At 41.0% G+C, this 14,295-nt stretch overlaps 1 protein-coding gene across 3 annotated transcripts in view; it reads left to right on the top strand.

The window, feature by feature from the left end:
• Positions 1-14,295, top strand: part of fndc3ba (fibronectin type III domain containing 3Ba) — a 108,107-nt gene that overhangs the window by 88,733 nt on the left and 5,079 nt on the right. For all 3 annotated transcript variants that reach the window (XM_037796547.1, XM_037796548.1, XM_037796549.1), the window contains 3 exons: positions 3,059-3,283; positions 9,900-10,066; positions 12,306-12,433. In XM_037796547.1, coding sequence (XP_037652475.1) covers positions 3,059-3,283; positions 9,900-10,066; positions 12,306-12,433 — 520 coding nt within the window. The remainder of the gene's footprint in view (positions 1-3,058; positions 3,284-9,899; positions 10,067-12,305; positions 12,434-14,295) is intronic.

Genomic DNA, 14,295 nt, shown 5'->3' with positions numbered 1-14,295 from the left:
ACTGCATGTGATTATCATAAAGTGGGCATGTCTGTAAAGGGGAGACTTGTGGGTACCCATAGAACCCATTTTCATTCACATATCTTGAGGTCAGAGTTCAAGGGACCCCTTTGAAAATGGCCATACCAATTTTCCTCGCCAAAATTTTGCATAAATGTGGGGTGTTATTTAGCCTCCTTCACGACAAGCTACCTTCACTCTAGCTTTAAAACAGAGCCCGCTACAACCTAAAAATCACAAGTAGTGTAAATGCCTTGAAAAAATGCGCTATTATCGTGTTCATTTTGACACTCCTAATTTTTTGGCTTAATGATGGCCCCCCCTACTTTTGCAGTAATTTAACAGAATACTTTTCCGGTGTTTTATTGACATAGACGGAGACATTATTTCGATACAGCCAATCAAATCTTCCATAAAGCAGTAAGGTCAGGGTTTTATCATACTGTAAGCAGAGCAGACGGTCACACTGAGCCAGACTGCAGCTACGCAACACAAGAGCCACAGACTATGAACAACAACCCACATTAACTTTCCAGTCTCCTTCTTATATAACTTACAAACATGAATACACGTCTTGTCCTTCACCATAGCTGGTTGAACGACTGACCAAACTAATATCTACCATTATACAGCGTGTAAACATACTTGTAAATGTCACTTCTGCACAGTTAGATGCTGGTGTGGTCCTTACTCTTCAATACCACTAACAACACACCGTCTGTCCATGACATGTAGGCGACAAGATTGTTTACTTTGTCTCTTGTTCCCTATGGTGTAACACATGAATTTTAAGGCACAGGTACATAGGAGGTAGTAGTAGTAGTAGTATATAGTAGTAAGGGTATGATGTTTACATGAGCAAATTCTGTGAAAAAAAGGAAAGGGTGTCTGTCCAAGGTGGGGTGACGTGTGAAGAGGCACAGCGATCACACGCCATTGTTTTCATTCCGAGGTTGTTTTTGTCCCGATGTCACTCTGCTCTCTTGCATAATGGCAATAACACTGTGCGTGTGTGTGTGTGTGTGTGCTTGCGTGAGAGTCTGCCTGTGGGAGTTTTTGTGTGTGTGACAATGACGGTAATTCTGGTTGTTATTTACAGCAGTGTGAGCTACTTCAAATAATAATATTCATATTTAATTTGTACTTCGGGAAGGGCCGTGGTAAATGTTGTTTTCTTTGTCGGAGTGGGGCTGTGCCGTGCTTTAGTGCCGGTTTAACATGTCTTATGAATGTTTAGACTTGTAGAGTGTTTTTCCCTCTCTTTTATCCATACTGCGGAGAACTGTCCTTGGTAACAGTAGTTGTATGTTCAAAAGAAAAATAGTCTTTTCTTTCATCAGTTAATATATTAAAGAATGTCTTAATGGTACACCTGAAGCACCTACCAATGTTTTTTTTTCTTCTAATTACATTTCAAGTTTTCATTGAAAGCTTTATAACCTTTAAGTCTCCAAAGATTGTGCTTGATAAACAAAATGAATGGCAGCAGAGTTTTTTTTTTTTTTCAGTAATGGCTTTTTTTTCTACAAATACAAGGTTACCATCCACATGCATATTTGCTCAATACGGTCACAGTCCATTACTAATGTTAAAAGCTATTTATAAGTCTGTATAAGTCTGATAATTGCCAAACAGTCACACATCACAGACTACAGACTCGCTAAGAAATTGCACTCTTAAATAGACAAGAAAAGCACAAAATGCCAATTTCAAACAAGTAATTGGAGCAGTCAGTGCGTTGTGTGTTTGTCACTAAAATAAATGTATTTGCAGGAAGGTTGCAAAATAGACGTTATGTTTACATTTTAATCATTTGGCTAGTTGTCACTAAATTGAGCATACGGTGAGTGACTAGTTAAAGGGTGACATGTTTACCATGAAGCCTTATGGTGGTGCAGCGACCACCTTTTGATCATCTCTTTCCTGCTCTTCTTCGTTTCAACCTGTGAAACAAAAACTGCATCCGTCCTGAACTTTGATATGTAAATCCCTACACAGCTAAATATAATCCCTCATCATCAAAAGCGAAGATCTTTTATCTGTCGTTCCCTTCCTTCTCATCTATCCCCATCATCTTTTATCTGTATGCGTAATTACCCACCGGATGGATGGATGGATGGATGGATGGACGGACGGACGGAACGCTGCCCTTTCTGATCGGTCCTCACTCTGAACCGTTGCATGAATTATAATGAAAGGTTACAGTTACAGAGAATGAATACCAGACGGTGGATGCTCTCTAGCCGAGGGCCTCTGATATGGATGCTAATCAGCCGCCTAGACATTGACAGAAGACGGGGTGGGGAAAGGAGGGGGATTCTTAGAAGAAAGGCAGCAGGGGAGTTTGAAAACAACAAAAATCAATTTCTGCAAGTGCTTTTTAATTAGCAGTAGATCTGTCTGTCCTTGTGTGTGCACGTGTGCATGTTAGTATTTTTTAGGATAGGGGTATATACACTCTTTTTTAACCACATTGCATTGCACCAACTGTAGCCTGTCTGTTATTGTTCTATCTAGAATTGGCTTTCCGCAACATAAATCAAGTTGGACAAAAAGAAAGAAATTGCTTTCTGTTGCTTGGAAAATAGAAAAGTCCTTCTTGTAAAACACCGCGCAGCAGGGATTGCTTTTTTTTCATGCACACTACTATACTGTAGATGAAGGAAAAAGTAGGCCAGATATATTTAAGTCTCATCCTGGAGAGTACGTTGAATGGTAATGGGGGAATGGTAATGGGCGGAGAGATCACGGACGCATCCAAGGTCAAAGCTAACACGCCAGAGCAGCCTCTTCACTGAAAATGACTCCACCATTAGATAAATAGGTCTGCAAATACACATGGTTGATGTACCCAGCATTTATGTACAAGTTCTTTTGGCTTGTGAACTCAATCCCTGCACACAACATGCATGTTGTGGAAACACCCTTTCTAAAGACATTTTCCTAAAAACATCAAGTGGTATCCGATTGATACGTGTAAATGTAAATGTTATCTTCCATCTAACATTCTGTAACAACCACATTGTAATCTGTCTCTCCCTCTCTTTATGGCTTGCAGTGTACATATCCAGGCAGTGAACGCCATCGGCTCCAGTCCCTTGAGTCCACCCCTGCTGGCGAGGACACGCCCCCTCCCTCCGGCCCCGCCCCCTCTGGAATGCTCGGCGGCCGGCCCTCAGAGCCTGAAGCTGAAGTGGGGCGAGAACGCCAGCAACACGCACACCCGCGCCCTGCTCACCGACGACATGGTCTACACACTACAGATGGAGGACAAGAACCACAGGTGGAGAAAACACACACACACACACACACTAATCTACGCTGCTCTTATATCATCATTGTTTACCTCATGGTACAGACTGAGAAGGGTTCCAGCTTACTATATACCAGACCACGTGTACAGGGTAAAGAAAAGATAAAAAGTCAAACATCCAAAACATGCTTATTTACACAAACACATCACAATAACAGCTCACAATTAGAGATGACATTTACACATTTAAGAAAGAACCTCAAGTTTTGTTCACACTATACACCTCATCGCAGCAGCTCCTACTGTAAAAAATAATGAAATGAATGCAGTTCATTTTTAATGCAGTTTTGCACAATTGCAGAATAATTCATTTGGACAGCAGTATTTGGCAAAATGGTAACTCAATGTGTTACATCAATAAGTTAAGATGTTTCTAGTCAAAAGAAGCACTCATCAACACTACAGTATAGACCGTTTCAACAGAATTGCGTTGCTAGGCTTGGGTTGTTGTTTACTTCCTGTCAGCTTAAGCCAAGTTCACACTATACGACTTTCAAAGTCATCAGATCGCAGTATTGTTCACACTACACAACTTCCTGTCTTGGAGTCATCGTGGTTTTCACATTACATGACTGATCGCCAACAGGGAGTCACACACTGTAAGATGTTTCACTGGGAGGAATCCCCGATGAGGTTTTCAAACTACATTTTGCAGCAAAAACACACGCGAAAAGTTACACAGGCATAGTCCACCAGGGCTGCCCCCTCTCAGTCGATCAGTCGACTAATCGGACATTTTGGACTAAGATTTCTTTAGTCGATTAGTCGTTTTTTATGCTTTTCCATGCTGAATGACTTATTTCTGAGAAACTTATGAGCACATCTCTGGTAAACACAAGATTTAAAGTGGTGCTTTTGTGTGATTATTTTTGGAGAAACTCCGTTTTATAGGATCTGTTGATTAAATCAACTAATCGATTAGTCGACAAAATGGTGTGAGTGTTAATCGACTAAGAATTTCTTTGGTCGAGGACAGCCCTAGTTTCTGTAATCCCTAATGTCTTTACTATATCCTTTATGTAGATCACTCACTGTGATATGTATTATTTTTACTCATGCCAAAATCAACCAACCACTTTGGTCCGTGTTGCAAAAGCAACACATGCAGTGAAGTTCCTATTATTACAGAAGACCCTTCTCCCAGATTTCCCCTCAACCTGTGTCTCGCGCTCTTAATGGCTGTCGCTCCTTGACGGACTCCCCAACAGGTCCAGATATTTAGCATGTGAGCATGTGCAAGCGCCGAGCCAACGCTGATTTCCCTCTGGTGTGGGGCTTTTGTTGCGGAGTTCTTAAAACTGTCTGTGAGTGGAAAATCAGGGCTAAAGTCGTATAGTATGAACTTGGCGTTTTGTCATTCACATAAACTGCAACAGGAAATAAAATGGGACACATTTGGAATGTTTACAACTGTGAAATGGTCTATAAACACTTCTGTAGAGAGGAGACAAGATTAGTGGCTATTTCATATATGGAGCCTCGGCTACGACTGATATTGGATCTGTGATTGTGGGGAAGTGCTCTCTAAACCTCTCAGCCGCATTTCTCAGACTCTTTAACCCTCAGCTAGTCAATATCAGAAGGTCAATACTACACACAAACACAAGATGGACAGAACGCGAGCCGCCTGAGAGAAGACGAGGGAGCTTGTGTGCATGAATGCCTGGTTAGTGTGTAGGTCTTGTATGTGTGTGTGTGTGTGTGTGTGGGTTTATTCCTGTGTATGCAGTAACCAGATGTACCAGCGAGTAGTCACGTTGAGGGCATCTGGAGCCAGCTGGGATGCAGCCTCAAACAATCAAGCCTCTATTTAACGGGCTGGTCAGATAGGTGTGACAGAGAAAGGAAAAGGGAGACGGACTGAGGAGGAGGCGAAGGGGTGAAACATAATTGCTGTCAGGGAGTGAAACACATAATTGGAGGAGAAGGCAGAATCTTTTATGCATCCAAGCAGAAATAGCAAAGAGTAGAGGGAATAAGAGAGAGATGAACAAAGAAGAAGGTAACAGACCAAACTGAAAAGCAGTGAAGAGCCAATTTTATCTGCCCACCTGTCAGATTCTCTCCTTCCCTCCATCCCTCCATCGAGCCCTCTACCATTCTGGTTGGCCGGCTATCGGTGTTTGAATTACAGCTTGGTTGGCATCATGTTGGCACCCCTGGATTGGTAACCTCTTCGACACACAAACAAACAAACACAGAGGAATGCCATTTACGTAGGTACAAACACACTCCCTGCCAGCTAAATGAAAACAGCTTTCACAGTGTAGAGAGTTTTATTTACCCTTTTCCAATTGGCACACAGTGTGTGTTTGTGCATATGTGTGCATGCACCATATTTGGATCAGATGGTATTTTGAGAATTGTCCCTGCAAATTGAAAAAAAAAAAATACAGTTGCTTATTTGATTTTCCCGATCTTTCTTCTGATTATATGATTTTTATAGCACGTGTTATAATTGATAAGCCCAATCCTACACATACACAGGTTAAAACGTAGTCACCGTGACATCACCCATTGGTTTTGTGCAGGAGAGGTTGGAGCTAAGTGCAACAGATCAAGACATTTTTAGGCGATCAAAAAGGTTATAATTAACTTTAATGAACTGAAAACCCACTGTGAAAGGGTTAAAGTTGTAAGACGAAAACATGCGCGCTACTGTATTTAGCAAAACATAAATAATGCATTTATGTCAAATTTCTTTCTGTACTTTAAAATGTTTTCTACGTTCTAGATAAACTGTATAACACTGGAAACAATATGGCTTTAAAAGACAAAAGCAACCTTGAGCAGGGCTTGTTTGTGTTCCACGGGAGCTTTTTGTTTCGTCCAAGAATAGCCTTAAATGTATCATTATTCTGGCCAGTTTTACTTCATTTCTTTTTCCAGTCCACATGTGTCCCTCCCTGCACTCTGATAGTAGACTGTTATGAGTGGTTGCTTCAAGTAGGAGTGAATCAACGCTCGCTGTCCTTTCAGCCGAGATGATATTTTTCCACATTTCTGTACTCTCCTCACAAAGTAAACAAAGGAACATTTTGAGTAGGATCTCACTAGCCTGTTCCTCTAGAGCACAATCCTTCTATCAAGGAAGAGAGAGAGAGATGATTTTCTAGTTAAGTTATAGCCATAGACTGCACGTCTTTTAAATCAGACTTCCACAGAGAGGAACATATTCATCGCGATCCCTTTCATGCCAACCCTGGTCGACCTCATTATAAAAGCATGAATTCTATATATTCAAGAACAGCAGTTGACCTCGGTGGATTTTTAGCATTTGGTTGGACACAAACTTCCAGATTCATTCAGATAGAACTGCAGATCATTTTGGTAGAAATGATCCAGATAAAAATAACAGCAGCATCTCCAAAGAGCCCAAATACACAAACATTATTTTACTCTCTCCTCTTCATCGCCATCATTTCCTCCCCGAGGAAACTGTCCATAAACTATAATTGACTGAATTGCCCCATAATGACGATGCGTGATTCCTGACTGATTCAGCCTAATTGCCTCTGCTTAGGATTCATCACTTGCAGCTACAGGTGATTGTGACGGGGCGTTTAGGGGCATTAGCGGCTGCATTAGTGGTGTGTGTGTGCACGTGCAAGTGTGTGTGCGCGTGCAGTTGGTTTACAGGGCTCTTCTTCCTACGCGTCTCCTCTTCCCCCTTTGCTTTCTTGTCACACTCTATTAAAAAGAATTAGCAGGAGGTTTTATCATTGATGAAATCACCATGGTAACCCGATGCTTCACTGCTAATCATAATGTATCGAGGGAGATTGGAGGGGCCTTTTGAGAAAAGACAAAGTATTGAATTTTGAAATTGCTTTGTAAACAAAAACACCGAATAGCCAGCTGCAATTTCTACAAATATAATTTCAGACTTTGCCAATAAATTCCATCAGTAACATTTTTCTAACCAAATGACATTACTGTCTGTTTATGTTTTTGACATTGGCTGTCCCCGACCCCGTCTCTTGCGTTATCTGTTTGTCTCCGGACGATCTCATTCATATTCATTCATCTCATTTCATTGTTGGAGAGGTGACTTCACCTCTGAGGGACCTCTGGAGAAATACTCGCCCCCTTTCATACATTTCATCCCTCCCATCGTTTACCCTCTTTGTTTGTCCCCGTCCACCCTGCCACGTCTTTGTGAGTGTGTAAAATGATAAACAAAGCTTTTTCGCAAAATTGAATCCCATTTCTTCTCCCTCTCCGTCCCTCTTTTTCTCCCCACAGCTTATTTTGTCCACTCTTATCTCCCTGTATGCAGACTTGTTGCTCGTGTTCTGTCCTCCCTCGCTCCTGGCTTTTTTTTTCATTTTCACTTTATTTTACTCACTCCGTTGTTACCCTTTAAAACCTGAGTTTGGGTATTTGGAATGTAAGGGCGCCATGGCAACACAGGCAGCGCAGTGCGAAGAAGGCTTAAACCTTCTGACAACGTATTTGTCAGATGAATGCAGGTGGAAGAAAAGTCACTAGGGGCGAAGCTGGGTGCTGTCACTCATAAGAAACATCCATCCATAGCGGTCTATTCATCCTTTCGTCCATCCTTCATCCCCTTTTCCTTCAGTTCTTACATCATTTCATTAATCCAATATTGTCTTTATATCTACGTGTCACTCAACTCACCCATTTGTTTATTCGTTCCTCCATGTTCCTCATTTCTCCATCCCTTCATCCTTGTATTCCGCCATTTTTCCTCTATGTACACCCATCTGTTTTTCCACGCAGCCAGCCAGGAAGCAATTCAGCCACTTTGAAAACAAGCTGTTTCCCCTTCTCTGCCTCCAATGCTAACCTTATCACTACGTAGCCATGCTTGACGCATTCATATCAGGCAGTAATTGCTTAAAAAACTGATAACAAACGTATATAAGTCCTGTGCGAATGTGATGACGATTTCACCATTAATGACAACTACACACATCTATTTTTGGTCACAATATGCTATTTCTGTTACTTATCAGTGAGTGGATCTGCACCGGGAACAAAACAAGCGTCACAGTTCCAGCACATTAGGCACATTTGACAGAATGAAGTAAATAAAACGCTATTTTATGATATCAGTACAAAATATCCAATATTGTTGTACTTATTCTTGTAAAAAAAAAAACCCAGAAATAATGGATAGCGACAATCATTGCTTACTTCTAACCCCTCTGTGTCCTCCTCTGCTTCTGCTTGTTGTGGTTAATTGGTCGGCTGTTTGGCTCTGGACCGAGGATGCAGTTCATCTCATTAACCGCAGCCTGGTCATTTAGTGTGTGTGTTTATTGTCCGTGCTCTGCTGAGTGTTAATTGTTTTGATGATGAAACTTGATGATGCTGGAAAAGCTGATATATTTACTATATATATGTAGAAGAAAACTAAGTTTTGGCCATGTGGTTGTGAGGGTCAACCGAGAGTAAACAAGGGGAGACTCCGATACACATTTACAACCATTGAACTAAGTCTACCAGCGCTGGGTGTCTGCGGGTGTTAACCGTACGGCAGTAAGGATTAATAACATCATACATCAGACAGAGAAACGCATCACTTCCCAGCAGTGCAGCTACATAAAGAGCTCATCTGGAGTTATAGCCCACTACTAAACCATGACCTCCCTCACATCTTCTTCCACTCTCACTCTCTCTTCTCCTTCCTCGAACAGCAGACCCTCCATCATTGTCTCCGCTCTTATAATTACCAGTCACCGCTTCTTTCTCCCTCCATCACTGCCTCCTCTTCTCACTTGCCCCGTCACCTTTGTCTTTCTCTCTCTCTCTCTCTCTCTCTCCCCTCCCCTCCCATAACCCTTCCTCGCTCAGACTTTTACCTTATTGTGCTGAAAAGCTGATAGCGGAGATAAATAACCGCCTTTTCAGCTCAAATCCCCATTTCTCTCAGACTCGCTCATTCACTCACTTATCATTTCTCTTTCAGTCCATCAATCTGTCCATCCAGCCAGCCAGAAACTTTTTTTTTTGGTGCTCGTTTTCATTCGATTTGTGACTTTACGGCCTGTCAGTATTCGTGCTGTGTGTTTATAAATCACTGCTATCTTTGTTCGGACGCATTCTCCTCTCTTCTTCCCACCGGCATCCTTGTTTCTTTTCAAGGTCTCAAGTACTGCAACAACAAAAGAAGTAACGACAGAACTGTGATTCATCTATATATTTATGGTTAGACCAGAACTGGTGATAAGCGCAGTTAACTGGTAATGCCTGCTGTGATGAGTCATTGAAAGTCTTGGGAAAATGCATCAATTAAATTCTGAACGTGGTCTGAATCAGTCTCCAAAACTAGTTTGGTGATTAGTGCAATCCAAGCATCGATCTGCTCTTGTTATCTGAGTTCCTCTATCACTACATCTCTCCCTTCTTCCTCTAATATATTCATAGCGCCATCACTCCTTCCTCTCACCTTCACCTCAGTATTCACCTTTTCCCTTATCTCTGACTCACTTTTTCTTTCTGTCCAGGTTCGTCGCACGGTCTATCCCTTCTTCTATTCTTCACCCCTTTTTCTCATTTACAGAGTTTCCCTTTTAGATCTTTAGACTTACGTTTCATCTTCGTTATTTCCTCTGTCCAGGTTCGTGACGATCTACCGCGGTCCCAGCCACACCTACAAAGTCCAGCGATTGACCGAGTCCAGCAGCTACAGCTACAGAATACAGGCCATCAGCGACGCTGGGGAGGGTCCGTTCTCCGACACGCACACTTTCTGCACCACCAAGTCCGTACCCCCGGCCATCAAAGGTAAATGACCCAGGCACTCCAGGATTTGGTTGCATCAGCGAGTCCTTTCTTTGTTCTTACTAGCCAGTTTCAAACTATAAAACGTAAGAAATGTCTTAGCTAGGAAAATCTTTCACAATGTGTAAATTGATTGGTGATCGTGTCTAGGAGGTAACCCGCAAATTGCGAAAACTTGCAAAAATGTGCAAAGACTCTTGCGAGACTCGCTGCCCCATGACCTATCCTAACCTTAGCCATTCAAGATCAATGCTTAACCTTAACTGTTCAAGGTCAATACCTTGCCAATACCATCTCGCTAGAGTTTCCCAAATTGTGGGTTACCTTCTAGACATGACCTTGATACATCTGTTGCGCCGTCCAATCAAAAGAATTAAATAAAACATATAAACAAGAAGTCAAACTTACAAAAATATCAGTATTAGGGGGGCCTACTATATATTAAGCTTAAGTGCTAATCTTTTGTAAATGTACGTATTATTTTGTTTTGCTTTAAAGTGCATACATGGAGAAATGTGTGTAGTCATGCAGTTTGGAATGAGAAGGAAAATATCAGATTATGCTAATTATAATATGCTTATTTGGTCATTTAGTGTGACGTTATTAGCATAACGTTTAGTAATTGGAATTTAATTTAAAAGCTTTCCAAGTGTGACTAACGTTAGCTTTGTCATTCGGTTCAATTAGCTACACAACAGTTAGCCTACACCTGGCAGTTACTGGGTGTAAATATTTAGAAACAACTAATCTCTGTGTAAGAGTTTGCATTGTGCAACCCCTTTGTAATTTAGTAATGCATAAATCTCAAAATGTTATAACTAGGCTAAGTTCCAACTTTTGAAAAGCTGTTGCAACTGACTCTAGCAGTTTAGGAGTTACGCTGAACGGCCCCAGAGAGGTGATATACTAACAGGACAAGACAATTCATTTGTTTCTGTTTGGCTGGTAGAGATGACACGTTCACTGTTGCCTTGCTTGAACATTGCCTCCAGTATGTGCTCTTTGCTGTGGCTGATTATACCGGCAATAATCACAGTAAAGAGTATCCTCTCAGGTGATATAACCAGAAAGTGTTATGGGTATTACTGTGAATCTGCAGCACAGCATTGACATATCCATAACCAGGCAAACAACAGCCTCGGGGGTCCAAACAGCTTCGATAAAACTGTTAGCAGGTTGCATCAGCTTTTATTCAAAACAACAAGAGCAGGACGAGTTGAGACAACTCAATGAATCGGCCCCTGATTAGAGTTTAGTCAAATGAATGCTATATTTAGCACAGCAATTAATGCAGTCAGAATTGGATTATTGTTATGTTGTTTACGGTAAAATGACATTAGTGTCCAATGATATTATTGCTTTACCAAACAGGTATCAACACTGAAAAGCAGAATTATTACACATGAATAATCCGTTGTCTTTGTTGTGGCTCACGTCCAGGATGATGTGCAGCATCTACAGCAGCTATTAACATGCTGATATGAAGCATTAGATTCTAGGAGGGAGATGGAGAGATGGAGTGTTTACTAATAAATAGGTGGTTAGAAATTACTGTTATTTGACCTTCAGGATGCATTCTTGCAATAGGAAAAGGTAGAATATACCTCATCTATTTCCATGCCTCTGTTTTTCAAATAGGTTGAATTTATTTTTTAGGAGCCCAAATGTACAAAGTCCAAATGTTTGTTATCTCCACCAGGCGATTATGTGTTCGGTCGAGTGTGTCTGTCTGTCCGCAGCTTATCTTGCATACGACTGGACCCATCACCCTAATATTTTAATATTTGTTGTGCTCATTTATGACTGTATGCTCAAAGACCTCTCGTAGTTGCAGTGATTCACACTTTTTGAAAAACCTATTCTATTGACTGTGACTGCTGATTTCTCGCCCCGCTTAAAACTCGCTCCTCAAGTGATCAACAACTGTTTATAAATAGACATTTATTTACAGTAGCAAAAGGCATTTTTGGTAATCAGCTAGGCTAAAAACAACCCTAGTTTGGTCTCATTTTGAACCAGAGAATCTGCAAACTAACGTTAAACACGATACAAGATGAATAAATCCCTGTTTTTGTAATCTTTCCCGCCATCTTGACTGTAAGGGTGCCTAAAGGGACAATTGAGTGAGATTCAATTATTCTTCGTTTGGGAGTGTTATTAGCTTTATATTGTATTACATTTCTAATTATGAAATCCTGTCATGTAATTAACATCCTGTTCTTAATGGAATTTATTCCAACAGCTCCCAGGGTGCACCAGCTGGAGGGGAACATGTGTGAGATCACATGGGAGACTATCGCACCAATGAGAGGAGATCCTGTGAGCTATGTGCTCCAGGTGCTGGTGGGACGCGAGTCAGAATACAAACAGGTTCGTCTCACACACTCACACACACACTCGGGTTATTTGAGGATAGTGTTGAGAGCTCTCTGTAGTCCAGAACGCCGCTTCAGTAATTTGGTTCATTCTTAAAGTTGTGGAAGTGTGTACGACTACTGGGAGGATATTTTTCTAATCTCCCGGAGGAGCAGAAAAATTCAGTTTGCATTGATGGGGAAAGCATTACAGAGCACTCAACCGCCCACACACATTGATGAATGAAACACGCACACACTCCTTCTCTCTCTCTCACACACACACTATGTCTTCCCTGAGAGATAGAGCATTCTGAAATTGAAGGTAATCTGCAGTGCCAGCAGTATTTATTGAATAGTATTGAAGGATTTTAATGAAAATAACAACCGAAACGACTGACAACAAGATTTTGGCTGCACTTGGAAATATGGTATTGGGTGTCTGGCGGTTGAAGCTATGAGCCGCATACTGCAGACAAAGAGACATTTGTCTTCAGGGACGTTTTTCCTCTCCGTTATTGAATTACTGAATGGAAGAACTGCTGATACTCACCAGCGGACTAAACCGCAGCTGTGTGCATAAGTGTGCATATGGGGGTATGATATGTGTATTTGCTCATTTCATTACACACATCAGCTGTCAATACAAGTCTGCGATGCTGCTTTTCAGACGTCTGTATGCATCCCTCTCCGTGTGTTTGTCCTTTTTGTGTAGTCTCACAATGAGGAGAGAAGGAGAAGTGAGTAAGTGAGTGCATGCATACGCTACGGTATGATTTGCAAATTTCATTCATGAATAAGAGACATTCTGAAGGATAAAACTTTTTTTTTTCCATTTAGATGGTATTTAGGATTTTCCATGACAAACAACCCTAACAAAAAAGACAGTATGACAATACAAGGACATATTTATGCATGTGTTTCTATTTAACACATAGTGTGACCATAGGAACGCATGCATGCACATGATCTTACATCAACACATCCAGCACATAAATAGACTTTATTTAAATTTTATTTTTTATAAACATTACTTCACAGGAACAGACGAGATGGATAACACCAGGAGTGAATATTATGAGTCCAATAATGACCGTTTTACTTTTTTTTTAGGCTGTTATCCAGATGTCCATGAAACCCACACATGCACACACTTACGGTCCACCTTCTGCCTGCAAAATTATGTTAGCTGCTTTCACTTACAAAAACAAAGTCACTGTTTTTGATCAATGTCAAGTCAATTTTGTTTATATACCCCAATATCACGAATTTGCCTCAAGGAGCTTTATAATCTGTACAGCGTGTACCCTCTACCCTAAAAAAAAAAACAATTTAAGAAACCTCAGGAAGAATAACAGGCGTGATCCCTTCTCCAGGGCAGACAGACATGTAATAGATGTTGTGTGTGTGTGTGTGTGTGTGTGTGTGTGTGTGTAGAGAGTTACTGTTACTTGATCAAATTGGTGTCTGTGTGGAGCAGGGACAATGACTGGTATCTCAGGTAATTACGTGATATCCAGTTTTTCACAGCAGGCGTCTAATTGCATAATTTGGGCCTACATAGGCACATATATAGCTACAAGCCAGTTCCAATGGCTTTTCAGAATAAAATAACATGTTGTGCTTCTTCGGTTACAAAATGAACAAGAAGGTGACCTGTCAAGATATTGAAATTGATACTGTGTCTTTTAGATGACTTTGTATTATCATATTATTGTCATTTTATGAGTCAGTCTCGGGAGTTATGGACAGGAAATGAGAAAATATGGGTTCGTTGTCTTACCCAAGGACATTTCTACAGTACAGACTGGCCATTACAGGACACACTTTGTGACTATTTGTCACCTTTTAACTTATACTCGAATCTGAAACCTTTTT

This window comes from Sebastes umbrosus, chromosome 16, assembly GCF_015220745.1.
Source record: "Sebastes umbrosus isolate fSebUmb1 chromosome 16, fSebUmb1.pri, whole genome shotgun sequence".
In the NCBI taxonomy this organism is placed as follows: Eukaryota; Metazoa; Chordata; class Actinopteri; order Perciformes; family Sebastidae; genus Sebastes; species Sebastes umbrosus.
The sequence above is the reverse complement of the archived record's forward strand: the minus strand, read 5'-3'. Positions and strand labels throughout refer to the sequence as shown.